General features: G+C 43.4%; 1 protein-coding gene across 1 annotated transcript in view; it reads left to right on the top strand.

Annotated features, from left to right (window-relative positions):
* The window catches only part of wdr27 (WD repeat domain 27), a 61,089-nt gene that overhangs the window by 9,553 nt on the left and 25,446 nt on the right, over positions 1 to 26,090 (top strand). Inside the window, exons 14-23 of the mRNA XM_064317777.1 lie at positions 1,647 to 1,731; positions 3,098 to 3,163; positions 3,283 to 3,392; positions 3,891 to 3,980; positions 5,512 to 5,633; positions 8,179 to 8,312; positions 9,787 to 9,884; positions 12,347 to 12,468; positions 15,428 to 15,525; positions 24,646 to 24,748. Coding sequence (XP_064173847.1) covers positions 1,647 to 1,731; positions 3,098 to 3,163; positions 3,283 to 3,392; positions 3,891 to 3,980; positions 5,512 to 5,633; positions 8,179 to 8,312; positions 9,787 to 9,884; positions 12,347 to 12,468; positions 15,428 to 15,525; positions 24,646 to 24,748 — 1,028 coding nt within the window. The remainder of the gene's footprint in view (positions 1 to 1,646; positions 1,732 to 3,097; positions 3,164 to 3,282; positions 3,393 to 3,890; positions 3,981 to 5,511; positions 5,634 to 8,178; positions 8,313 to 9,786; positions 9,885 to 12,346; positions 12,469 to 15,427; positions 15,526 to 24,645; positions 24,749 to 26,090) is intronic.

The following is a 26,090-nucleotide window of genomic DNA, read 5'->3' as shown; positions in this document are numbered from 1 at the left end:
TGCAACCAGGGTGTATTTATATTGTCCAAGATAAAAAAAGCTGTAGATACAAGTGCTTGAGAATGCTGGAGAATGGATGTGTAGCCTTCACCCCCCTCCCCCCCCCTTCCCCCCCCACCACCACCACCCATCTACAGTTTAGTAAGAAAGTGTACTTTTCTAGTAGGAATTGGATAATAAGTATCACATACAAACAAAAAATACAAACTAAATGACTGTGCCAAAATGGTCCACAGCCCCTATAGAAGCAGCTGGGGTCATAGTTGAAAGCGTGACTGAGTGCGCTCAGTGCATTACGTGGCTCACGTACTCTCTCACATGCCATCTCAGGCCAGGGAAATAGCGCTCAGTTCCACAGGGCCTCAGGGACTAGGGAGAGACAGAGAGAGAGGGAATGCCAATGAACGTGCATTCCTTCTTTTAAGCTCCTAGTCTAATTTTTAACATAATTAATTAGACTATCAGGTAAGTACGAGATTATATTTTTTCATTGTGCCTGCATTATTATATCCCCCAAAAGTGTTTTTTTTTCCATTGTTAAAACTCTGAATTGAGCACTTAGGGCCCCCCGCAATCCGCTATGACTCCTGCTACCCTCCTTGCCCCACCTCACCATTTACCTCTCCCCAGTCCCTGCAGTTTATGTCCCACCAATCCATTTTATTTAATTTCTAGTCCACAGTAGTTAATTAACATAACTATTCTGATTACAGTATTTGAACATTTGAAGTAAAATGTCTCTGACATGAAAATGTAAGGCTAACGTGCTAACTATCAAGTGAGAGCAGAGGTAGTGTTTTTGGAAAACCGCACAAACACGTTTTAATGGATGGGGAAAAAATGATCTCATTCCAGTGTGGAAAAGGGTCGGGCTGCTTCTCTTAGACAGCAGAGCTCTGCGTAGCCCCCCCCCCCCCCCTACACAGGTCCAACAGGGTGCCCTTGCCACTGACTTTCTTACCTCATCACCTCATGCAGGTGTTTGAAAGACACGCCGCTATGGAAACGTAAACGTTTTCTTTGCTTTTGGCCATACTATTTCTTTGCTTTATTGCAGTTAGGGACTTGGTGTGTATTTTTTTACCTCCACCTAAACTCATTTGGATGATGTGGGATTCATCTAGAAATTGTTTCTTGATTTTTTCCCAGAAAACCTTTTTCATTGGAAACTCCATTTGGAAACAAACTTTAAATGATGCTTGTAATTTGTCAGCCCTAGCCTGTAACTGTCCAATTGAAGGTGGATTGGGTTTAAATGATAAATGAACACTGGACTTTTCGGTATGTGTCATTGGCATTCTTTTTGGCAGATAATCCTGAATTTGATGTTCCATAATTCAGTTTCTGTAGTTTTTATTTCAGAAATCCATGTTGGCCTGGCTGTTGTCCGATGATACGTTGCTAAAGCATTTTCCCATGTGATGTGATTTTGTAGAGTAAAATAAGATACTGTAAAATATGAGCCTTTAAAAAGAAGCAGTAACTGCAGCAGCATCATTATACTCATATTTAGGCTCTATACCTTTGATTTAATTGGAACGTTATTCTTATGTAGCCTAAATATGAGTATAATGATGTTGCTGCTGTGTCAAATCTAGAAAATTATTCAGATATGTTCACAGTCTGTATGTCTCTCTGTCACTTAGGCCCAGATGTGAAAGTTGCTCTGAAGGACCGGCCTGTTACCTTTCACCAACGCGTGAAGTCATCAGGATACACAACACGCCCCTGGTGGGTTTGGAATAGGGGTGGGGTGGGGTGGTTTAGGAGCTCATTGGACAGTTGTTGATTGAGAAAAGTACAATTTCTAATCTCATCCACACAGAGAGTAGAGCAATTAGCAAAGCAAGGAAGTACCTCCCCAAGAAAATAAACGCTGTGATAAATGTTCGTTTAGTTCCTGATCCTGGTTTTAGTCCTGTTTTTAATCTAGTGTGTGCTAGCCCAGGACATGGTACTCGTTTTGTCCACATAACGAGCTTGGGCTTGGTACTGGTCTGGCTGGAAAGCCTCTGTCTGATCTGACTGCTGAAAGACAGGAAACCGGTCGGTTCTAACAGAAATGCATTTCTGCATCCTTCAGCTTTCATGTGCCGCTCATCTGAGGCCAATTCAGTTTCAGCTGGATCACATGATGGTCCAAACTGGCAGGTGTTAACTTAATCTCCTCACAGATACACAGAGTCCACAGCTACGTTTTTTTTTTGAAGAAATCACAGAGCATAAGATGTGCTTTTGATACAGCCGACATTTGGAACAATTAAATGAAAAATGAAAGCCCTTGAAGAGCGTGGATTATATGTTTTTTTTTCCCCCATAGTCATAACATGTAAACTGTTTTTAATTCTTCTCTAACTTTAGACTCTTCTACATCTTCCTTGAGTTAGAAAGTAAATGACTGAGCAAAGTCGTTCCCGCAAGAGGTTGCATATTTCCCCAACGAGCGTGCTCGGCTTCGCATGTGCGTGAGAACGCGACATTATGCGCCCTCCCCAGGAACCACCTATGGTTCGTAAAGGAAACCCCCCAGGCCCCGGACAAACAGACTGTGACTGGGGCGTCCAGGTGGTCCGAGCCCTAACGCAAGCTTCGCTGAAACGCAAACCTTATGTAACCCAGTTCCAGCGTGGCTGAAGGAGCCTCTCCTAGCAGGAGCGGCCCGGGCCCCCATCAATCAGGCCGGCTTGGGCCGCTTGCCCACGGCGCGCATACGAGCATGTGTCCTGGCTCACGTTCGCAATCACTTCTGGTCCTTTTCCACAACACTTGAAACGCTGGAGAGCAATTTCACGATCCTGTTAGATGTGCTTGTTCGAGGGTATCAAAGCCAGGTTGGGCGCTAATGATTGGTCAGATGAAAACCTGGAGCGCTCCCCAGATGAACACCTTGACTTAATTTCAGTGGTAACGAACAGCTGTGTTTAATCTGCGGCTCTGATTGTGTCGGGACACCACTGCAGAAGACAGGCTGGTTTAAACTTTGGACATAATGAGGTGAACGGGGAAAGTCAATAGCTCAGTTTAAGTGGTGCGAGCTCTGGGATTTGACCAGCAGGTTGATATGTGGTCAGTTTTTTGTTTTTTTTTTCTATTTCAGGAACTGCACCAGCAAGGCCAGCTCACAAAAGAAGAACACAGCGCTTATAAAAACCAGGAAGAAAATGTAAGCAGACCCTGATGGGCTCTGTGCAGCAGGCAGTTTAGTTTGTCACTACATTTATTTCTATTGCCATTAATGCTGTTTTCAATAACCCTCTCCCCTCACCACCACTCACCCTACAGACGGGGTATCTTTCCTGAGTATGCTGAAGACAGTGGAGTGCCCATTGTTTTATGCAATCAAGCAAGCACAGCTGAAAGACCAATACCTGTCTGTTGCCTACAGTATTCAGGTGAGACACATGCATAAACACACACACACACACACAAATTCACTTACTGTCATCCAGTCTAATGATGGATGATGTGATAGCCAAGCTTAATGTTGGGCACGTTTTCAGTTGATCCCTACATCACCACAGCTAATACTGAAACTTTGGGGCCAGAGAATAGGCCTTGGAGTCAAACCGGAGCATTCAGCCTTTATCAGTCTACCCGTGGCAAACTAGTTATCACAATCAATGCCAGAGCCGTGTGAAAACAATGCAGATCCTTGATTAGAGACTATGACTCCAGGGAGAGAAGAACACTGAGTGAACACAGACACGGAGCAGGGTTCCAGAGGGATAAAATTCTACAGGCCTTTTTTGGATGCATGTTTTATGCATGTATTAGTTTTATTTTTTTGGCTTATTCCTCACGCTCGATAAGTATTGTGTTTTATTGACCTGGAAGTGGTTGAGGTCTGTGTCGGGGGTAATTTGTTTTTCTCTCTTTATTCATGCCTCCAGGAGATGGAAAGCAGATCCTGTGTGGTCTGGGGAACGCGTCGGCATTGCTGTACAAGTCTACTCTCACTGGCACCCCAGCTGTCTACACAGGTAGCCGTGTGAAGGCGCCCTGATTAACATCCTTAGGCTGCTGTTTACTTTAGCTAAGCGAAGTGTTTTCACCAGGCTGGGGCTTTTTCTGTCCTCCTCTCATTTCCTTGCCTGCGAGCCTGAAATGAGTTTCCGCGAAAAAGCTCAACCCAGCCCCGTCCAGTTCTTTGACCATTGGCACTCCCCTGCCAGTCATCCCTCAGAATGTAATGTTAGCTCACAGGGGGAACCCTGGGGCAGTGAGTTTCTAACTGAGGGGGACAGAGTGGATGTGTCTCCTGCTCTTCCAGAGCTCCTCCTCACCAGGTCACCCAGAGCTCCGATGAAAGCTCTTCACAGTGGCAGGAAAAGTAGGGCCTCTGTGGCTGAGTAGTGAATAGAAACCAAGCGTTCATGGCTGTGAAACAGCTTATCTCCACCCCCTGGGAGCACATTCTCCACCTGCCATTAATTCTAAATGGTCTACTTTCAAAAAATCTCCAACCTGAGCTTCTGGAAGCTTCTAAATAAGGGCATAATCTTTATCCGGATAGATATTCGGTCACTGTATTGTATTTTGACTGAAAACGAAGTCAGGAGGAATTCATGCGGTACGGCCTGTTCAGTACACAGTTTAATCTTTCCTTTTTCCATTAGATGCTCCGAGTAGGTTGAGCTTTGTTTTTATGTTGTGAAACTTGAGCAGATTCAATCACGTTCGCTCACGATGCCATGATTTAAAACAGGCTCCATACCAGAGAGTAATGAATGGTAGGAGGATCCAGAAGTTCACTTAGCTAATCTGTGTTGTCCTGCCTTCAGATCAGGATTTTGTGTACTTATTTGAAAAACATGCGGCGGTGTTCAGCCAGCAGTTTTTGTTTTTCCTGAGCGGAGGGATGTGACGGTACGCTCTGTCTCTGGTGCGGCTGAGGCAGCCCGAGGAGACGGTTTGTTGGACCTTCACCGCGCCGCCATGGCCTCAGACAGCCAAACATTTGTGTCCGGGTGGAACGGCACGTTTTCCCCCGACCGCCTCATGCGCTTCATCCCGAATTAACCTCCCTACCGCTCCCTCCGTCCTCTTTGATGAGCGGTATTACATTCACCTGAGCCCTGCTGGGCACGCTCTGTTTGGAGGGGAAGCGCGCTGATTTAAAGTGCTGTCTGAAGTCAGAACACAGGATCTTAATTCTCTGGCTTTATGATTCCCCCAAACACCGTTTTTCAAAGAGGAACAGTCTGCCAGGTGGGTTTCAAAGGCATGCGTTAGTTGAATGAAACCCAGAATAGATATATAAATATTTTCCCGGCTTTGATAAAGCTGCATACCAAAATGTATCTGTCACACTGAAAGTCCTGAAGCTACTCCACAGATAAGGGAAATGGAGCTTGGCACCATATGATGGCTGCAGTGTAGATAGGCTTTCACTAGGGGGCAGCAGAAGCGTGAGGTAGACTGTGGACGGTTTCCGAAATCACCGTTTATTGATGAAAGAATAGAATCTCCTTAAGGTGTTGAATGAAGGAGCCATCTTCTGCCTGCCTGCAGGTCATGACGGGCCCATCAACAGTGTGGACTGGAGTTTTAACAGGCAGTGGGTCGTAACATCGTCAGAGGACCGGACAGCCCGGGTGTGGCCCATAGGGAACGCAGAACCCACTCTGATCATGGTACCCTTGCGCCCTCTGTTAACCTTTTTTGTAGGTAAAAGTTGATCACTAATAACTATAATAACTACAGTATTGTCACTGCTATGGTTTACAATATTTCACTTATTGCAAATGATTTTCTATGACACATTTTTCATTCATTTCAACATTATAAATGAATCCTGAAAGAAAGAAAAAGTTTCCTCATACTGCACCCTCTATCTGACTTAACACAGAGAACAGAGAGGATCCCATCTTTATTAGCATCTAGATTTAAAGGGAAACTCTGGCCAAAATCATAATTTGGTCCCCACCTTCTGAATAATTTATCTATTTTCAAAGTGTCACTTGCTATAAGAATGGAAAAAACCATACCGCAAGGAGTGAAGTCACTCGAATATAACACCCCCTCTCGAAAACGTGGTGCACGCTGCAGCTCCGATTGATCTAAAACAAGCCTTCAAAACTTGAGCTATGTCTTTAATATTGTGATTGTGACTTCTGAGAAAAAACGGCAAAATATTTGACGCCATTACAGAGAACTCTCCAGTCCAAAATACGCCTTCATTCGCTTAAATAATAAAAGAGGAGTTATTTCCCTGTTACATCATTACTTCAGATGTTCTCGCAGACAAAAGAATTTGTTCTTGGCTCTGTGTGGTGTTTTTCAAGTCCAGGTCGCACAAGTTCTTCTGCGATGATAGTCAATCATGGTTTCGGGTGATCGTTGAGGAAGCTGTTATTCAGATAAATGGCCACGTCCAGTTCTGCATCTGTACCGTGACTCCATACATCTCACCAGTGACATCATCGTAAAGTAACAACTTTGTACATATTTTTTTAGTTTACACACATGTACAGTATAGTACATCTTATACATTGGTTTATAAATAGGGTATAGAAAATGTTATCCTCGTACGCGCAAAGAAGTTGGCCCACAAGATGAAGTAATTGAAAACCTCTGCTGTAGCATATCAGACATTTTAGCCTTAAAGTGCCAGGTTTTGTTTTTCCTTCTTTGTTTTCTCTCTCATGTGCACATTTATGCAATGAGAACGCTTTGTGAATGAGTGGACGGCTTCCATTTTGGATAAAGTATTTATCCAATGATATTAATGTATTTTTGGAATATTGTGTATGAGAGATCATAAGTCGTTGCTGCCAGTTCACGCTGCTCCAGCTTTCAGGGTAAAAGAGGTCCACCTCGATACATTGGTAACCCCGGCCAATCAGGAGAAACTTAGGGGAAGTGTATTTCTTGGAGGGATGCTAGGTCTCGCAGACAGCAGCTGCCTCAGGCTCAGTGTGTCTGCTGTACGTGGTCCAGTTTGCAGTTTGGAGAGAGCCACACGTGCTGACCTTTCCCACTTCCCCACTGGGATGCTGTGTCTTCCCAGAAGTCCCTCTGCTATTCATTTATTCCTTTACATCCTGCCTGTTGTCAGCCAAAGTGGATTTCATATTTTCGGCTGCTGCTAACCACCATGTCTTATCATGCCAGAGCAAGAAAGGGCTTTGAATCCAGGCGATCCCAGCCTTGGAAAAGCTCTTGTGTGTCAGAGAGCTCATTTTCAATTAGCGTGATTTAAACTTTTTGGCAATGTGAAATATGGGCTGTATTAAAAGGAGAGAGTTAAAAGGAAAAAAGACAACACGTGGACTTTGTCCTTCGAAATGGAATGCTCTCACGCAGATTTGCGGAGAAGCCGACACGGTTAGCCAGTGTTGACCCCGTACGAAAGCCAGCGCGTGCTGGCCTTTTAAAAAATCCACCGCGACTGACCCGGTGCTAGATTAACTGCCTTTCACACGCATCTGATATGTAATGTTGCGTTTTCGTGAGCCCGTTGAGAGGAACCATGTAGCCGAGCATGACTGAACGCAATCGCCCGCTCCGCAGTCAGCCAGCGCAGAACAGAAGCCCGCCGCCGCCTCTGCAGGGGCCACATCAGCGTTACCGGGCCAACTGCTCTTGTGATGGCAGCACTTCTCCCGCTGGGCTGCGGTATCATCTTTCACTGTGTTTCACTTTCCACATGGAAATGAGAAAATTCCTGCGTCTCTGAGCCCAGCGTTAATTCTCAAAAATGGAACCTTTTTTTTCTAGATGGAGAGAGTAACACTGAAAAAAAAATGTTTTCAAGATTCCTGATTTTTAACCCCATGATGTTGTGATCAGTTGATGCACAGATTTAATCTGTGAGCAAATGAAACAAATCTAATGTAATTTTTTTGTTGTCTGTAAGCCTAAGGGCTTAAGAATAAATAGCTTTGTCTGCTGAGTTTTTGAAGTGGTCAAATCATCTGACTCATGGCTAAGTCATGGAAAGTGAGACAAACCTGTTGTGTCCCTTAGCATTGTACTTTACCCTTGCCAATCTAGTAAAATATCACCTCTTTATCTGACTTGCTATCTGAAATGTTAATGTACTGCAATGTGTGAATTACCCTGTATACATTGAAAATGGCCCTGCTAAGGATTGCTGCAAAATATTATTGTTTACTGCACTGTTTTTGTGTGATTTATTGGTGATTGTTTTTTTTTCCTTTTCCAATGGTTCCTCAGGGTGGTGAAAAATTCTCAAAACCTGTCAAGTCTGCACAGTTTTACTACCTGGACAAGTTCCTGTTGCTGTCATCAGGGAATGCCCTACACCTGTACCTTTATCACCTTGATATGGCCCGTGATGACATTAAGAGGTATTGACCAATTTCAGCTACCCAGTAGTCAGTACCGAACAGCAGTAATTTCTCGCTGTCTTGTGGATGCATGTTGGACTGAATTTTCATGTGCTGTCTGATCTGAACTTTGACCTCTCTCTCTTTTGAAATATATATTTAAGTTTCATATTTGATTTATATCCTGGCCTTCTTGTTTCGTGATAAGTTCAACAGTACAGGGTTTAAAGTTACTTCAAAGACATGTACAAGTGCCTGCACATTCATATGTGTTTAGTGTGTTTTGTGTTTGTGTGTGTGTGTGTGTGTGTGTGTGCGTGTGTGAACTAATGTGTTTGTCTATCAGACATGCACACATAAAGCAAAGTGATGGAGACAAGTCAGCAGAAGCACTACTCCAGTTACAGAATGTCTCTGTCAGCTGTTTGTCATTATATTTGTCTCAAACAGGACTTCATGTGAAGTTTTGCCCGGTGAAATACAGTTGTAAGTTTCAACTGACAGGTCGAACAAGACAACCTGTCTTTCTGTTTATGAAAATACAAGTTCAGCTTCCATTTTGTGTCACGGATTCCATCGGTCTGCCTCTGCCAGGAGTGCTGCCCCCACACCAGGCCCCAGAATGGCTTAACAAGCTCTGACTGATAGTCAGGCATCGTGTCTTCTACCCATTTTTGCTATTTTCTCCCGGAGTAGTCAGTTCAGAGGGTTCAGTTCCTCCGTGGGGGCACCATCAGTGGCCAAAAATAAGTCTATGGCTGGCCCGCTGCCTTCTGAAACCAGTCTAGTGAAGCCCACAGGGTGGTTCTGGAAAGTGTACGCGTGAGCCAGATGCGTACCACTCCAGCAGTGCAGAAAGGCATCCCCGCGGCCCTTTGTGTGGATCCCCATTTATTCAGCTTCGGCTTGGATTCCAGGTCCTCTCAGCGACTCTGTGCCCGTTGCTCCGGCTTTCCTTCCGTCCGCCGTGTTATTGCGGCCTCCTCTCAGGCGTGACGTATCCTCGCGCTCCGTCTGCAGGCGGCCGCCGGACCGCGGCGGCCTTTCGCTGCCTTCTCTCTCGGAGAGCGGCGGCTGAGCGTGCTCCAGCTGTTCCCAGACCAGGTTCAGATGCGCTAAATAAATGAAAATATTTTGGTGGAACTAGCACCAGTGAGGCAGGCGGAAGGATTTGGGAAAGTGCGATTCTCATTGGGGCTCCCGCCATTTTTTGCCTGTTGTTTTAAAAAATAAAAAAAAACCCCAATGTATAACTCTGTTAAAACAGACTTGTTTATTCAGCCAATGCGAACATTAGCCGTTCGCACGGTTCTTCTGTGGCTGTCTGTTTTCAGTCAGCCTGTGATCACGTGCTCTGTGCTGTCTACATTTATTATAAATGCATGTCTCACAGTTGAATTAAGACTTCAGAGCATCTTCAAATCACACACTGTTAACTGTGATATCACACTGTTAATGATTCTAAACATGCCTTAATCTTCATCTTGTCTCTCAGATACCACCAGAAGAGCCTATGCAAGCTGGTAGGGAAGTTTAAGATGAGTTCAGGGACAGACATCACCTGCACGTCTGCCATCAACCAGTTATATTCCTGTATCCTACACAATGCTAATGACTCTTCTTTCCTCTCAGATCTCCAGACGCTTGTGTTTATATTGGCTTTATGACATTAAGAACTTTAACTCCCATCCCCACCCTCACTTTGGCCCTTTGCCTTAAGAAATGCTTGTCTGTTTTTTTTTTTTGTTGAGCACTTTCACCAAAGCTTCACAATTCCAACTGAAAAATGGGTGAAATATGTTTTTTAATTACATACGTAAAATTTTGATCACTAAGTTCAGAGCAGCTGCAAAAAACCATGGCCCATAAACCCATCCATTCTATGACAAACAAAACCAGTGACACCTGTCTATTTTAAAGCTCGTAATGGAACAATGTGATCATTTTTGCTCTTAGGGCTTTTCCATCTTATTCCTGTTTTACTGTCAATTAAGGCCGAGATTTATCCGTTTATGTGCTTAATTTCTCTGCAGCAGGGACTCTTTAACGGTGAAATCCAGACTGTTATTTATCAGCGAGTTCATCTGCGCACAGGGCTGTTTATTTAATCTGTGGAATGCTTTGTGAAATGGAACCCACCGCACTCTCATGCAGCTAATGCTGGAATTTTAACGATCGTAGAGATAATGCACTGTAATCCTTTCAACCGGCGAGAGAGACAGAAAAGAAGAGAACCATAAGGTTTATTTTTATTTCATATGTCTGCCGTATTTCGTAACGTAGTCCGCTATCATTTTCCAAACACCTCCAGAACGTCTGCTAAAATAAGAGGCTGATGTAGACCTCCAGGTGGGGAGGAGGCTATTCTAACCTTCTCTGTAAATCATATACATCGCTTCAGTTCTCAGGAATGTCTTCTTACTTGTTGTTAAAGGCATACAACGCACATTTAGCAATAAATCTGCTTTGCTCCCAGGTCCTTGTTTAGCCTTACTCATAGGAGTGTGTTTCCTTCTGAGGTCATGCGAGGTGCTGGACTTTTGGCTGTGGATATTGTGGAAAATATTTATCAGAATATTAAATTTATTTAAAACAAGATTTTTCACTGTTTATGTTGGGTTTCACACTTGAGGAACAATTCTTATCCTCGTCTTCCTGTTTTCCCATTGGTGTCTAGCTTAGATTTATGGAAAATTCTGAGGGGAAAAAAAGGGACAGACTTTTTGATCCCTGCTTAGTGATACCTGAGGAGGGGAGATCTTGGACCGTGACTGAAAGTCAAAGCTCAGGCCAAAGAAGGCCCCCAGGAGACTGCTACTGCTGCTAACAAGACTCAAATAACCGCTAAGCTTCACTTAACCATCTGGGTTTGTAGTGTCATTAATGATAGATTCATTTGAGTCGCCCAGCAAGAATTGGTTTGTGTAAAGAAAAGAGCCTCAGTGAATGGGAATCGGAATCAGGGCCAGCCAATCGGGAACAATATTAGCCACATTTTGATTAACAAAGCCTTCTCGAAGTCTTTCACATTTCTAATGTGGATTCATTTGTGAGTGAGTCATCATACACCAATTAATGGGTTGAGCTGTCATGTGCTATCAGTAATTGAATTATATTTACAAATGAACTCCTTGGCTTTCATCTGAAGAAGTGTTCGTATTGTTCCAGTCAGGAAATCAGAGACAGCTTCCACTCATTAAGCAGTTAGTGTGAAACCCCAGACACCTAAACCTCACCATTAACTTCTTACAGAATTTATTTTCATACAAAATTTGCATCTACATGTCACATTTTGCCACAAACTGAAGATTCAGTGCTTTCACCCATGGCCACGTTATCCAGGCTAGTTTCGTGAAACCATATAATTTATCTTTCTTGGCCTTAAACACTATTCCACACACTGTATTCATTTTGAACTAGAGGTTTATTAATATGATAATGATGCACAATTTTGGAAAAAAAAACTTTGAATGGAGCATAGAAATGGAGCGTAAATTAATACCTACATTGTGTGGAATAGTGTTTAAGGCTTAGGCTAGCACCACACTCATTGCTGCAACCTTTGCTTTCGATTTGGGAGAGCACAGATAAGCATGCGCTCTCCTCCAAAGCACGCAGAGTTCCCACAACTGCATCTTACTGCGCCATGATGCTCAAGTCAGGCTTGTACAGACATGAGCTGGAGGAGGACACTTCACGTGCAACTCAACAGGCACACATGCAGTGCCTGATCGACCAGTGGGGGTCACTATATATGGTTAGAACCAGTTGTGTGTTGCCCTGCGGGGCTGCTGGCCACTGTTGGTAGTGGTGTGGTCTGGATGTGGTGCCAGGCTGTTGAACCCTTTCCTGCCATAGAAAAGGGCCTTTACAGGATGAGCCATCCAGTAGCCCCGGGACCAGAGAATCTTTGGTTATAATTCTAAAGACGCATCTGTTGTACTCCAACAAGGACAATCAACCTTTAATTGTTATTAAATCCTTATAATTTAGCTTTGGTTCATCTGCTGAGTTAGTAGATCTGGTCTGAATCTCTCCTTGACCGTTGTGCTGAGACATCGTACTGGCTGCGGGCGTGGACCGGTCTGTCGAAGTGTTCGACATGAACGTGGGACACATTTGCGCAGACATCCCTGATGCGCATACCAGAGCCGTCCACCACATCAGCCAGAATCAGGTAAGAGAGAAGAGCCAGTCTGCCTCTCTCTGGCCAGAGCTCCTCTGCAGGCTTATAGACCCTATAGGCTTCCTCTGTGCAGCTGTACATTTAAATTGAGCCGGTGCTCTGCCAGAACAGCTTACACTTTTTATATTCTTTACGTACAGTCCATTTTTACTGAATTAATTCAGGATAGGTAACTTGTTGATGGGTACAATGAGAGTGCCTCATGTGGAAACTGAACCTACAGGAGTGACAAGCCCAGTTCCCTGGCCACAGGTGAATCGATAAGGTGTTAGAAAACAAGAGGAGTGGAGGTTGAGGCTTTCCTTGTTTTGTAGTTCCTGCTGTATCTGCACCAAACAACTCTATTTTGTGTGTTTTACTGCTTCATATTATTAAAAAAAGAAACAAATCTTTATCAACAATGCTAGTGCTGATTAATTTTAACACGAGAGCTGGAAAATAGCGTTACTTGGGAAGGATTCAGTGAGACACTCAGTTTTTTTATTTACTATGTTTTTATTCCTGTTCTAAAGTCATAACTGCACACAGAACAATGACTGTGATTATCATTTTTCTTTCAACTGTCAAGACATTTAAATTGAGTTTTATGAGTTCTTGAGCAAAAATGAATCCCATATCCTCCTGAGGCCCAGCAGGGAAAAAAAAGTTTCCATATTTAAATTTTTTTGACATGGAAGTATTTTGGATGACAAAAACATGTTGCAGACAGGGAAAATATTTCCAAAAATATAATTAATTTTATTTTTATTGAATGTCTCTCTAAATGTAGGTTTCAGCATATTAGAATATATGGTTCTTGAGATTAAGACCAGAAATTCTTGTCCCAAACAGGGGACAAAAATGAATCCTGGGTTTTAGGAGGATATTAAAATAAATTAAGAGGGTTATATTTGGCATACATTGTGGCATTGGGACCATGGGAAATGGTGTTCTTTGAAACAAAGAAGACAAGACAAGCACATGGTAGTTTTTATACAGTCCATAGCTTTTTTAAGAGATCTGGAATTGGAATAGCTATGAAAAAGCTATTCCAAAAGCCTGTATTAATGCTTTATTTCTGGGATAATATCAATCATCAGGATTAAATGACATTTTTCATCAACATTTTACAACATTAAGTAATGGCAATGATTATTTTTATTTTAATATTTGAAATTGCATAACATTTTATTAATCAGATGTCAAGTGGCCTGTATGAGTGAATCCTTTAGCCATTCTTTCCAAATACAAAACTGAGCAATGAATTGTTTGATGATGGGGGAGCTTGGTACAGACCATTGGAATACCATGGCTTGTCTTTGGTCTGTTACTTGTTTATGCCAGGCAGTTGTAGTTTTGTGATTTTGTGTTCATAAAAGGGGCACACTCAGTTAAAGCAATAGTCCTTTAAATAAATGGGTATTGCAAAAAGAATATTATAAGCTATTATAAAAATCTATAAAGGCTATGGCTATAAATGCCATTAAAAAAGAAATGAAAGGCTCTTAAATGATTTTTAAATATGTAGCTAGCCGAATTGACCCATACTTTCAAATGAAGTGTTGGGTCCTGAAAGCCATACAAGAGGTTGGCATCCTACCCAAGGGGTGTTCTTCAGTATTATACCACAAGATGTTATGTGTACAGTTATTATTCCAGCATCTATATAACTGTCAAAGGGATTCAGTGTTCCTGGCAGATTTTATAACACATTTATATCTTTGAAATGTAAGAAGGTTATGTAAGACAAGAGCTTGCAGGCCTTCAGAAGGCTTTTGATAGGCTTTTTCCCCCCCCAAAGGTCTCACCCATCCTGCCCTAAGGGGGGTGCACTCACTGACCCCAAATATGGGAGCTGCTACTTGGCACATGGGGGCGGAGCCTGTGATTGTTCAGATGTTCGCTTAGCCTGTGCTGCTGACGTCATGGGGGGGGGGGCAGCGTGGATTAGCAGAGTAAACTGCCCCCAGTGGCCTGGATTAAGCGCTTTGGCACGGCTGCGCGGATTCAGAAGCAGTGTACTCTCCCACACCGGGGACGCCCCGCTCCCTGTCACGCCACCCTTTGTGTGCACGGCATGCTGGGTCATCGTGGCGGTGTTGACTCAGCTGAGGCCGATGGAGTCTGTCCCTTTTGGGGGTCCTCCTCGCTCTAGCGTGGGGCCTGGAGGGTAAGCGTACGATGAACACAGGGAATTCCTGTGTGCGGACCCCCCCCCCCCCCCGCCTAAGCACCCAGCCTAGTCTCAATCAGCTTTCCCCCTTTTACAGTTTACCCTCGCCTTTACTCACCTGGAATTTTTCAGGCTGCTGGCTGCTTGAAAATCAAATTTTGGAAATCAAGGTTGTTTCCAGGTTGTTTCTCACAGGCATACTGCAAAAATGCGTGCAAGTGTATAAAAACCCTCTCTGTCTCCCCCTAACCCCCCCTCCCACGCACACCACCACCTCACTGTATCATCACTTTGTGGACGTCATAAATTGACCCCGAGAGTGTCTGCGGAGGGTAAATAAAAGTCTTTATTTGTCTTAGCGAGTGAAAAGAACCATCTTGCCTGCCCCTCTCTGCGTGCAGGGTTGCAGGGAGAAGGAAAAGAATGACAAATATGTTTCCACTCTGGCCCTGTCTGTCGGCCCCAGTGCTCAGCGTAATGATGGAAACTGCACATTATGGGGGTTACCTTAGACCTGCTTCCAATCTCCCCGATCCCCCAGGGACCCTGCCCACCGCTCTCAGATACCCCGGGGGGGGCTCGGGGGCAGTGGAATACATTCTTCCTGTCAAATTTTACTGTATTCTGCTGCTGATAAGGAAAAAGATGTTCTGGATAAATTTTTTCCTGGTTCCCTTGCGGCTTTTGTAGCACTGAAGCTTAACCGACAGCAGACATTGTTCAGCGCGAGAGTTGAGAACTGCTGGCTTCGCGGGGTCGCTGTGTTCAGAACTGAAAGGTGTTGGGTTTCTCTCGCAGGGCTCCATGTTCAGCTCGCAGGCGCACGACTTGTACAGCCTCTTCCTGACCAGCGCCGCGACCGACGGACTGAAGCTGTGGGACCTGCGCACTCTCAGGTGGGTCATCCAGCCTCGCTCAGGCCCGTGAATGGGCCCAGGGTGCAGGCCAAAGCGCAGGAGAGCCATGCAGACCACGATCCTTTCACGCTCAGCCACTATGAATGTGAATAGAGAGGATAGAGGGTTGCCCCTTACTTTTTAATGATCGCCATACTCTTGCTTCCATCCACCATCCATACAACACAAAGTGTAAAGCAACAGTAGGGCAAGCTATGACTTTCGCATTGATGGCAATATACTATTGTGTGGATTGATAAGGCGCTACACTGAAAAAATGCTGTAGACACACTGGAGCGGATTGGAATGTCCATTCAACAGCCCTAACGTAGTTACACTGCATCGTTTGGTCTATGGCTGACCACACTGCTCACAATTAGCCTCTGCCATCCACCTCCACTTGCCCAGCAGTATTGATGTTTTAGCATCACATATCCCCCTTTATACATGTGATGCTCTTGGAAATATGGTAGTGGTACTTTATTTATTTTATTACCACTAATGACGGTTATTTATCTTTCCTTTTCCTTTCCCTTTCCTATGGTCAAACATTGAGAATCACCCTGCCATTACTGATCATTTTTGGATGTTGCAGAATAATTTAGTCGTATCTGTGTATTCACTTTAGACGGGAATAGTTTAGCTTTTGACGTAGATAGAATTACGTAGGTATTTCTGCAAAGGCATGTAAATTTGAACCATTACATGTCTACATTAAAACCCTCTGGTGGTTTAAACACAGCCATCAAGTGATCCTCTCCTGTATAAGAGGAGCTGAAAGTGGCGGTCTTCACGAAGCGTGTGTGTGACCACACACATTTTCTGAATGGTTTTGGCGGTGTTAGCTCTTCGTCTCTCGCTAGGTAAATAGCGGATTGGCGGCTCGGCCTGGGTCCGACACTGGCCTGCTGCTGAAGGACGGACTGAGGTTTGTTTCTCTGTCTATATCGCTACCTCAAAATCAGGGCCACACAGACACTGGGGCATACAGATGAAGCCCTATTGCCTTTGTACAGCGATGCAAAAATAAAAAATATACTGAGATAGAAATTCAAACCTCTCTTCCTGATTTAATTAGAATGAAGCATAAATGTATTCCATTCCAATGGGAGCCATGTTGTTAAGACAAAATCTGTTAATATCTTAAAGTTCACAGGTTACTGGCTGTACATTTTCAAATAAGTTTTCTTTAAAGACAGCATTACCTGAAAGACAAATAAGATAAATAAAGTGGTGTGCACTGCATCATTGCTAACTGGGAATTGTTGCTAATATACTGGGTTTGTCTTGTTGATCTCTCCCCGTCAATAGGAAAGCCATGCAAATATTTAGAACCACTTGTTAGCAAGCTGGCATATAAAAATGTGATGTCTTGATACCAAGAATATTTATGCAATGTACTGAACTACATATGTATGAGATTCCTCTACTCCAAGGTACTATCCCAAAACTCCACAACCAACATACCTACACACATACGTTCAGTCTGCTATATCATAAGGGACGTCTTTCATCGGGGGAAGGGGGGCGGTGTCCGGGGAGGGAGTCGGGCAGGTTCCCGCTACCCAGTTACAGCATCCCAGGGAGCTCTTCCTACAGAAACAACACCCTCCAGCACATCACTCACCACTCACCCCTGACCCTGCAAGACCTGCACTTCCCTCATGTGTCAGGTGGGAGCGGGAGCACCTCGACCACTGCTTCCTCTCATTAACGCCGTCGCATAAAATACAGAGACTGCTCCGAGAGTCTGCGTACCTTAGCAACGTGTCGGCCTTCTGGGCGGCCGGTGTGCGAAGAGGGACTCGTATCGTGCGTGCAAAAAGGAAGTAGGACGTCTCAACTTAGGTATTTGCAATTTAAAGCCTTCTCACAAGGTGAACTTACTGACGAGCCTATCGCAGAGGTATTTATAATGATTTTTCATTTAGGGTCAACCACATCAATCTGTCAGCGGCATCACACCCACAGATATATATCAAGAGCTATGGGACCCTGAGCTGTTCTGTGTGACCCACATCACATGAGACAGCTCTCTGTCTTGTCTGGTTAGAAGCGGTGAAGCAATCATAATATAGTACTAGAAAAGAGGTTTTGTACTCTATATATTTTATGTCATATTTTATATGTAGAGCTGTGATTAAGTCAGGAGCTCCTGGACGTTTATTAAGACCGACATCATTGCTTGTAAATTGTATATGGCCAAAAATTCAAATCAGTTGCAGCTGTAATATGTTCGGTCTGCCTATGAATGTTTTAAGAGGGTGGCCATCACCTGAACGGGGGTCTCAGTTTTTGTTAAGCAGTCTCTGGTTGGACCTGCTGCACTTGCAAGGGTAAAGGCCAAATGTTATAGGGCAGGAGTATTTGCCTAGGGCCAGACAGTTCACATCCTAGCAGGGCTGTTTGGCTGGCCGGTTGCAAAAGAGAGTGCAGCTTAACCCACTGTTGGAACAGCATTCGGTTTCACTCGACTGTGGGCCCTTCTGTGGAGTGTGGAATGCTTTTTCATTGTTCATGGAATCAGAATCAAAACTTTATTAGTCTGATTATCGTGAAGTGGAGGACAGGGCATTGGATTCAGAAAGTAATGGTGCCATTTTTTTTTTTAGTTTTGGATACCTACTAAGCAATTAATTTCGACCACCTCACACTGTCTCCAGCTGTATAACTGATAAATACAGCAAAGTCTAATGTAAATTAACATATAGACCACGGCTGATCTGAGCTGACCTAAAAATCATGTAATTATGTTCAGTAAGTAATATGTAATACGCCATTAAAAATGCTCCTTGTCATTGCCAGATAATTTGAAAGAAAATGAGATGACTCCCATTCGGTGCATAAATAACCATATAAGGTTTAATGAAGGATATTGCACAGAATATGCAGCCACCAGTGTTTAAAATAGTTTTACTTGGGTTCTTGGCAAAGTAAAAAAATGTCTTTTTTTTGGCTTTCATTCTTTCAGTCTGAGTCTCTTTCCGTACTTGTCTCCAGGCCCCAGATACTGTCAAATCCTCCTTCTGTCCCGTATAAATATTTGCACCTTATTTCCAGGTCGTATTTCGGTCAGGTTTGGGTCCTGCGGTCTGTCATCGAGCGACCCGCTCTCACCACCTGCGCTGATGGAAACCGCGCAGAGCGCGCCGCAGAAATACGTGTGAAAGATTCCTTTCTTCCCCTGTCCCTCCTTCACCCTGACGCCGTTGTTCCATGGGAAGGAGCTACAGTCGGTGCAGTTTATCTGCGCCGAGGGCCTCCCTCCTCAAATTCACTTTCCGCTTGTCAGTCATCGGCTCCGGAGAAAGGAGAGGAAAGCGAGGACTTGCAACGCGCCAGTTTTCAGCTGGACTCGCGCGCGATGCTTCATTTGAATGGATCTGTGTGAAATTCCATCTCGTATTTGCCTTGGAAATTCCCTAAATCTGAACAGTATGCATTTTAAATACAATGGGCAGTTATGCTGTGTTTTGTTATCGGTGAACCCTGATGAGGACAAAAGTCTTTGTTTGCAACTTTGTTAGCTTTGTTAGTGAAGTTGGCTACACGTTGCAGAACAGCATGCATACTGTATCAATTCAGTTCCCGATTGAAATAATTGCTGGTGAATTAAAGCTAGCTAAGTTGCAACTATAAACAGTAACAGCAGTTCTCATAGCGGGGAAGACATCTTGGGGGGAGAACAGAAATCAATACAAAAGCTACCCAACCATGGCCATCTGGCTGCCTAACATAACTAGCTAGCTAAAAGTAATGTTACTTACAGGTCCAACAGAAAACAGGCCAACTCTGTGTCACTTTTCATCCCCTTGGCAAAAGCAATTCCAAGGTTGACTCTAGTTTTTGAATGAGCCCTGTCTGCTTGTCTTTTTGCTTTGCTGTATCTAGTTATCTTCTTAGCATCTGCCATTGCAGCAGCTAACTAGCAACAAACGCTTCTCTGGAATCTGATCTCAAACCACAGGCTCTGTAGCCACACCCACCCCTCCCCACACAGAAAAGAGTGCCAGGCCCAGAAATGTCTCAAACACATTTTAGAATAACAAATACAGGTAGAAGGTGCAGAAATTTGGCAAAACTAAGTAAAAATATAGATTGCCAGTGCATCATAGATATGCCTTAGCATGGTTATTTTATAATATTTTCAAGTACAAAATCCTGCATGGTCTGCCTTTAATGGTGACTGCTCAGTTCATATTTTCCGTTTTCTCAGGACTGTAGCTGCACGCTAATGTCCAGCACCTGAATAGACTGCGTACCAAAGAGCAGGCAAGGTTTTATTTTTCCACGGGCCTCGTTAAAATGCTTCAGTGACATCATCTCAGCATAAAGAAAAGGTCAAACAGAAAAATAGGAAATGTTTGGCCACAGCTGTTCACTTTGCAAAAGATTATCGGAGGATTTGTTATATATACATTGGATTGAGTGTGTTGCAGTGGGAAGCCAAAGGCTCCCTGTTGAGTTAAAAATGAGAATGAGCCTTGGACCAGGCCCTGTTCTGTGGAGCATTGTGAGGCTGGGGGGGGGGTGTGTTTTCAGCACTGGTTCCTCGGTCATTGCCCCATTTTCTACTGGCCGTACACCAAGGAGTTCTGGGCTCCGCTGGAGTTAGTTTGGACTCGGGTTCTCGTGGCTGTATCCGAGCGTAGGCTTCCCTGATCCAGTTTAATCGCTGTTCGTGAGACCAGCCCAATGGTGCACAGCCTGCCTTCAGATGTGAAATCACTGCCTGAAAATTATTTGAAGCTCAGGAAGTTGGTTAAGGCAGGGGGAAGCAGTGGTTGTGGCGTGCCACGCACTTTCCTGTTTTTTGTTACGTCTGAACTCCCTAATAGATTACCGTGTGTTAGGGGTATTCAGTGTTTTACCATTCAGACTGTGCAATCAGGCTTGGATGTAACGCAAACTGAAACATCACTGGCAGTCCAAGACCAGGGATGCCTTTGCTGGTGTTCAGTCTTCAAGCTCTAAGCCCATGACAGAAACCCTTGCCCACATGCATGTATTGACAATGGGTAGCATACCTGTTAGTATTTTTTGGCATTCCCTTAAATTATGGGTCAGTGGTGATTTGCTTTGACTCCCGGTCTTCCCCATGTTTTCACTGTCATATTTAATTATGCTGACAGGTTTGTGAACTGGAAGTTTGTTCTTTTTCTTTTGCTCATTTGCTTGTGTCCCTCCATGCGCGGTTGTGACGTTATGACGGTTGGCAAAAAAAAGTAAAACATCAGCAAGCATTTGTGTAACTGTGGAAACAGAGACATGAGATTGGCGGTTCAGCGCGGCAGCCAATGTGCATGATCGTTGTTTGTTTTGCTTGAACGGTTGAATAAATACCTAGGAAATATAGGGGTATTAAAGTAATTTTGTTTATCCGCTATAATCTTGTATTGTAATGAGAAGCAGGCAGGCTTGGCTTGTAATAAAGGGCGTATCTAAATCACTGACAGGCCTGATAGATCAGACCGGGGTATAGGAGCGCGTGCGCGAGGTTCATCTGTGGCGTTCACATAGGACAACACCAGTGGAATTAATTGACCCATTTATTTTGACGTTTAGATTTATATTCTAGCTTTGTCTGGCTGGGTCAATAGCATGTTTTCTCATGGGTGGAAGGAAGGAATTAAATGATTGTTTGGCAGTCTGGATAGTGTTATTAAGGGAGTTAATTTATAGTGTTATTGTGCTGCTCCATAAACATTGATGATGAATGACTGACTTGTAAAATGCAAACAAATTGTATTAAATCCCTTTATATGGCCACGTGCCTCATACAAAACTCTTAATGGAGTTCTCCTCTCATTAGAAGCAAATCTCTGGTTTATGACCGGTTAAAGATGGGCCTCGCGCAAGAGGTAATATTCCCTGTGTGCCTTCTAAACTTCAGCAATTAAACTGCGGACCTACAGCAAAAACCACAATTGAGAGGGATACCTTGTTCAGTGGAAACTCCTGGTTCATGGTTTCATTATCACTTAATGACCAATGGCCCTTGACTGCCAAAGAATGGAGTAATATCCTGTGGGTTCTCAAATTTGTTATTTCTTTACAGCTGAATGTTGGCCGCTGCAGGCTATGATGACCGCTGGAATGACCACCGTTTACCCTGCTCCACACTCCTTAATGACAGTCCACAACGTGGCACATGTATTTTGTGGCTTCACCGCATTTCCGTGAGATGATGTAGCCTCGGACCCCTTCCAGGGGGGAGGACAGTGAGCTAAAGCCCATTAAATTGTCATACTTGTCTGCTGGTTTCTCGCTGCTAAGTGTGAGGCTAGCCTCCTTAGTCTCCACGAAAACACATTGCACAAGCAGAAAGCAGCATCTTCCCAGTGAAATACAGCGTTACTCACTGTCTGCTTTGAATATAAAGCAATGGTCAAGCACACCTCTCCTGTGTGTGTTCTGAGCAAAATCCGGCAAAACTGAAAACAGCTGTAGAATGTATAGCCGTACGCATATGTTCAACCCTAAATATACTCCAGCACACTTTCAGCATCTTGAACACAAGTGTATTATTAAAGCCATTCAGATACATCCCGTATATTGGGTATATTAGGTTATGAGAGCGATGGTTCTGCTTCAGAGTTTGAAAGGGCAGGTCCCCCTGCCAAATGCTAATCTGATCATTTGCAGATTAGGGTAATTTGTGTTTGTAGAGCTGGTGCCTGATTTACGGAAATGCTGCAATACTGAAGAAAGAGTTTAGCTGGCATACACAAGCTCATATCTGTTTCCCTAGTTGACTCTCAATAAGAACATTACAGACCAAGTCAAAATTTTAAAAAGAATGTACATTTCTCTCTCTCTCTCTCTCTCTATATATATATATATATATATATGCAAAAATGTAAAGTATAAGTTAGCAGTTTAGTTAGAAGCTAATTATTTTTAAATAAATATAATATGAATGATATCACTGTTTCTGTAGGTTTGGACCAAAAAACAGGGAAAAGCGAGTCCCCAAAAAAACTGAGTCTGAATTTAAATTTTTATTGAAAGGATCTCTGGCGATATATCAATATCAGGACCAAAGGAAGGTTATCGCTTTTTTTTTTTGCTTTTTGATACAGAATTTTTTCTAGACCTGTAGAAGAAAGTATGAAGTCTGCTAATTAGTTTGATGAGTGCCTTTGATCAATGGAGTTGGTTTTTGGAAACCTTGTAGACCCAGGAGAACTCGCCTTTGGTAATGAGGCGCAGCCTGCTCGACAGACGCATTCCTGGACTGAGCTTGTATCTCTCCCTCTCAGCGCACGGCCAAAACATGTTCTCTACGCACTGACCCAGAAAACTGGATCACAAACAGTACAAAAGAAGCAGCGAACCTCCGCGGTGCATCTCTGTGGCCTGTGTGAGTGTGACTGTCTTTGATGGTGTCCCTGCCAGGCTTCGATGAGTTCCAGGTTGTGTTAATGTGCATCTTGAAGACGTGATCATTTTTGCACATGCTGTTCTTGTTTGCTATGGAGAATTTAAGACCTTGTGTGTCATCACTTTTTTCCCCCAACACATTCTGGGGTAAATTCACTAACTGTGACTTTTGGTGGCAAATTTCCTCTTTCCTTTTAAGTGTCAAATCTGATTGCTCTCTGTGAAACATTTATGGTATGAATTTACTAAAATAAGTTGAGAACGGCCACTAATTGCAAACGTGTACCTTTGTAAATGTTTTTTGAATACCGTGGTTTTGTGTGCATTATGATCACAAAGGAAGCGCAATGCTTCAACATGTTGCATTTTTTCATTTACAAAACTTCTATGAAATTTACCTTCATTTGCATTGACCCACCGCTTATTAAAATACTGCAAGACAAATGGTCAAATATGCAATTATATTAACTATTGTGCAACAGATTAAATATTTGTATCAAGATACATGTTGTATAATTTGCTGTACTGTTAATGTAATCTCGACAAATAGAGAAATTACTTAGATAGAATTTTGTTTGTTTCATGGTAAGGCAGTTCCATGCCTAATACCTAAATTGATGAGCGTAACAGTTGGGTCGGAGGCAATACCCTTGTCTGTTTCCTGCATTTAATCTGAGTCAGCAGAAGGAATTCCTCCTCTCACGGCTGGTCGCAAGTCAAATCCCTGGTGGTTTTTCATGCTAACTGAGTCTGTGATCAAAACTCATTTTTCATTCTGTTTTTATAGCAGATGAGGTGCAGATATGTTGTCCTGGGCAACCAGGACCATTTGACCAGGACCAAGTGTCCAAGTGGGACCAATTTAGCGCCCCAGATAATAAAGCCACATTCTCTCTGGTCAGGATTTTGTTTAATGTAGCATTACTCCGATCAGTAGAATTGCCAGAGATGAGCGGCCCCCTAAGTGCGCTGTGTTATCTGCTGTTATTGAATTCACAGACCATATCCCTCAGGTACGGTAGCATTCTGTTCATTTGGACTGCCTTGGAGGCTTTTAGTGATGTGACACAAATCAAATGAAACGGTATCTGCTGGAACAGATGATTCACATATATTGTACAGCTCGTCACCAGAATCTAAACCCTTGGATCCGAGGAGACTTCTACAGGTGTTCTTGTGGTGATGTTTCTTTCTCTCTCTCTCTGAATCTCTCTCCCTTTATCTTTCTCTCAAATTTATATTTAAATGCTTTATTGGCATTACATATTTAAAAATACATATTGCCAAAGCATAGTGATAACAAAAATCAACCATAGTAAGAATATATTTAAAAATAACCAATAATAATAACATCTGAATGACAGCCACATAACATTTATTAACTATTAAATTAACTACTAAATACTATTACTATACTATATTGTGCAATTACTATATTTTATTATGCTGTATTAATTAAATTTTTTTATGTTCTCAATAAAAAAAAATTTTTTGGTGAGATGTTTTACTCACTCTCCCTCAGGCTGTGACAGGCAAAAACATAGAGTATTTACCTTTTCGTAATAGGACTCACAGCTTTTGTTCATTTGTAAGGGAGAGAAATTTGTTTTGCAATTTATACATCGTATTAAAATATGTTTTTCTTATCTGTGAATATTTTTCTCTCTATCTTTCTCTTGTTTTCTCTTTCTCTGTCTCTCCCTCCCTCTCTTTCTCTCTCTGTCGCTTTCTCCCCAGGTGTGTGCGTCGATACGAGGGCCATACAAATCGCTGTCATCCGTGCAGCTCCACCTTCTCGCCCTGCGGACGCTACATCGCCACCGGCTCGGAGGACAACTGCGTGAGTCCCACAGCGCTTTCCCTGTGCCTTACTGCTGCTGCTGTTTCTGTTCCTCTCATAACCTCCTTACTCACCTTTCCCAGCTGTCACTCACCCTCCTCCTCCTCCTCCTCCTGCTTTTTTCACTGTCTTCTGCATCGTCCCTTGCCTCAGTGCTGCGGGAAACCTTTTAGACAGGATGCAGGCCTTACGCTCTCTCCTCACGGTACGGTTTGTCTTCCATTCCAAGTTTACTCTTGTCTGCGTATTTCAAATGTCAGTGTCTGCTGCTGCCTGTGAAAGAGAGCGAGTGCCGTACTGTGGTCTGAATGGCCAGACGGGCTGCACACCTTCAGCTCTGATAGGACAGCAGGTGTCTTACCTCACAACTTTGCTTGTGTGAACTGAAGGCAGGAACAGGAACTGAATGTGGAGAGGGGAAGTAACATCAGACTGAACACATTGAGTAGAGGTCTGAGGTCGCACCACTGTCATTTTATATAACAGGTCAGTTAGGCAGACAACCCTCTGTGCCGACTAGCGTATATAATAAACTATAAATATGTATGAATTAAAATTAATTTAATCTACGGTGAGTGAATAGCCCAGTTTGGACAAATCTAAATACTCCCTCGATCTTCACGGACCTTATTTCTCATGTACTAAAATTCTGAAATAGAAGGAAGGCAGATTTTTTTTGCTAGGTGCTTTTAAAAGACCACTTCTGTTCTTCTCACAGCTTGGTGCAAAGAGCTAACTTTAGCGCATTTGTCTCAAAACCACCCTCACACACACCTACTATGTGATCCTAACCGCTCCGCAAGGTAAGTACATGAGGAGCACTGGCGGACAGCAGTGATTTATGACGAGCCTTTCTGTCGAGTTTGTAGGGCATACATGGACAGTGATGTGACATGACATATGCGTTATGCCATTTCTGGCTTGGCTGAAAGCCCTTTCCTGGGCCCCATACCATAGCTCCTGTTGGACGTGTTACTGTTTTTTTGAGCTGGGATCCCAGTTGAGCTTTAAAAAAAAAAAAACACAATTCTCCATTCAGGAGTCTAGTCAACAGGGGCGTACACCAGATTCTGCCTTATTCACACTGCCAACAGGTCATTCCCCCTGTGTCCTGCTGCTTTACTTTGGAAAATTTGGTAGGTATTATTTTCTAGATTCATGGTGCTGCCATATCAGAGTGTAATTGGAAGAAACACAAGTACTTCTTTTTTATATTGCAGCACTGGTATTGTCTGCCTCTCTCGAATTTAAGCCAACTTATCCCTTCATTCATATAAGCAGTATAACCCATTGCCCTCCTCCATCAATGAGGAATAATTTGCCCAGGAGAGTGGTGTTTGAC

This window comes from Anguilla rostrata, chromosome 18, assembly GCF_018555375.3.
Source record: "Anguilla rostrata isolate EN2019 chromosome 18, ASM1855537v3, whole genome shotgun sequence".
Taxonomy (NCBI): domain Eukaryota; kingdom Metazoa; phylum Chordata; class Actinopteri; order Anguilliformes; family Anguillidae; genus Anguilla; species Anguilla rostrata.
The sequence above is the reverse complement of the archived record's forward strand: the minus strand, read 5'-3'. Positions and strand labels throughout refer to the sequence as shown.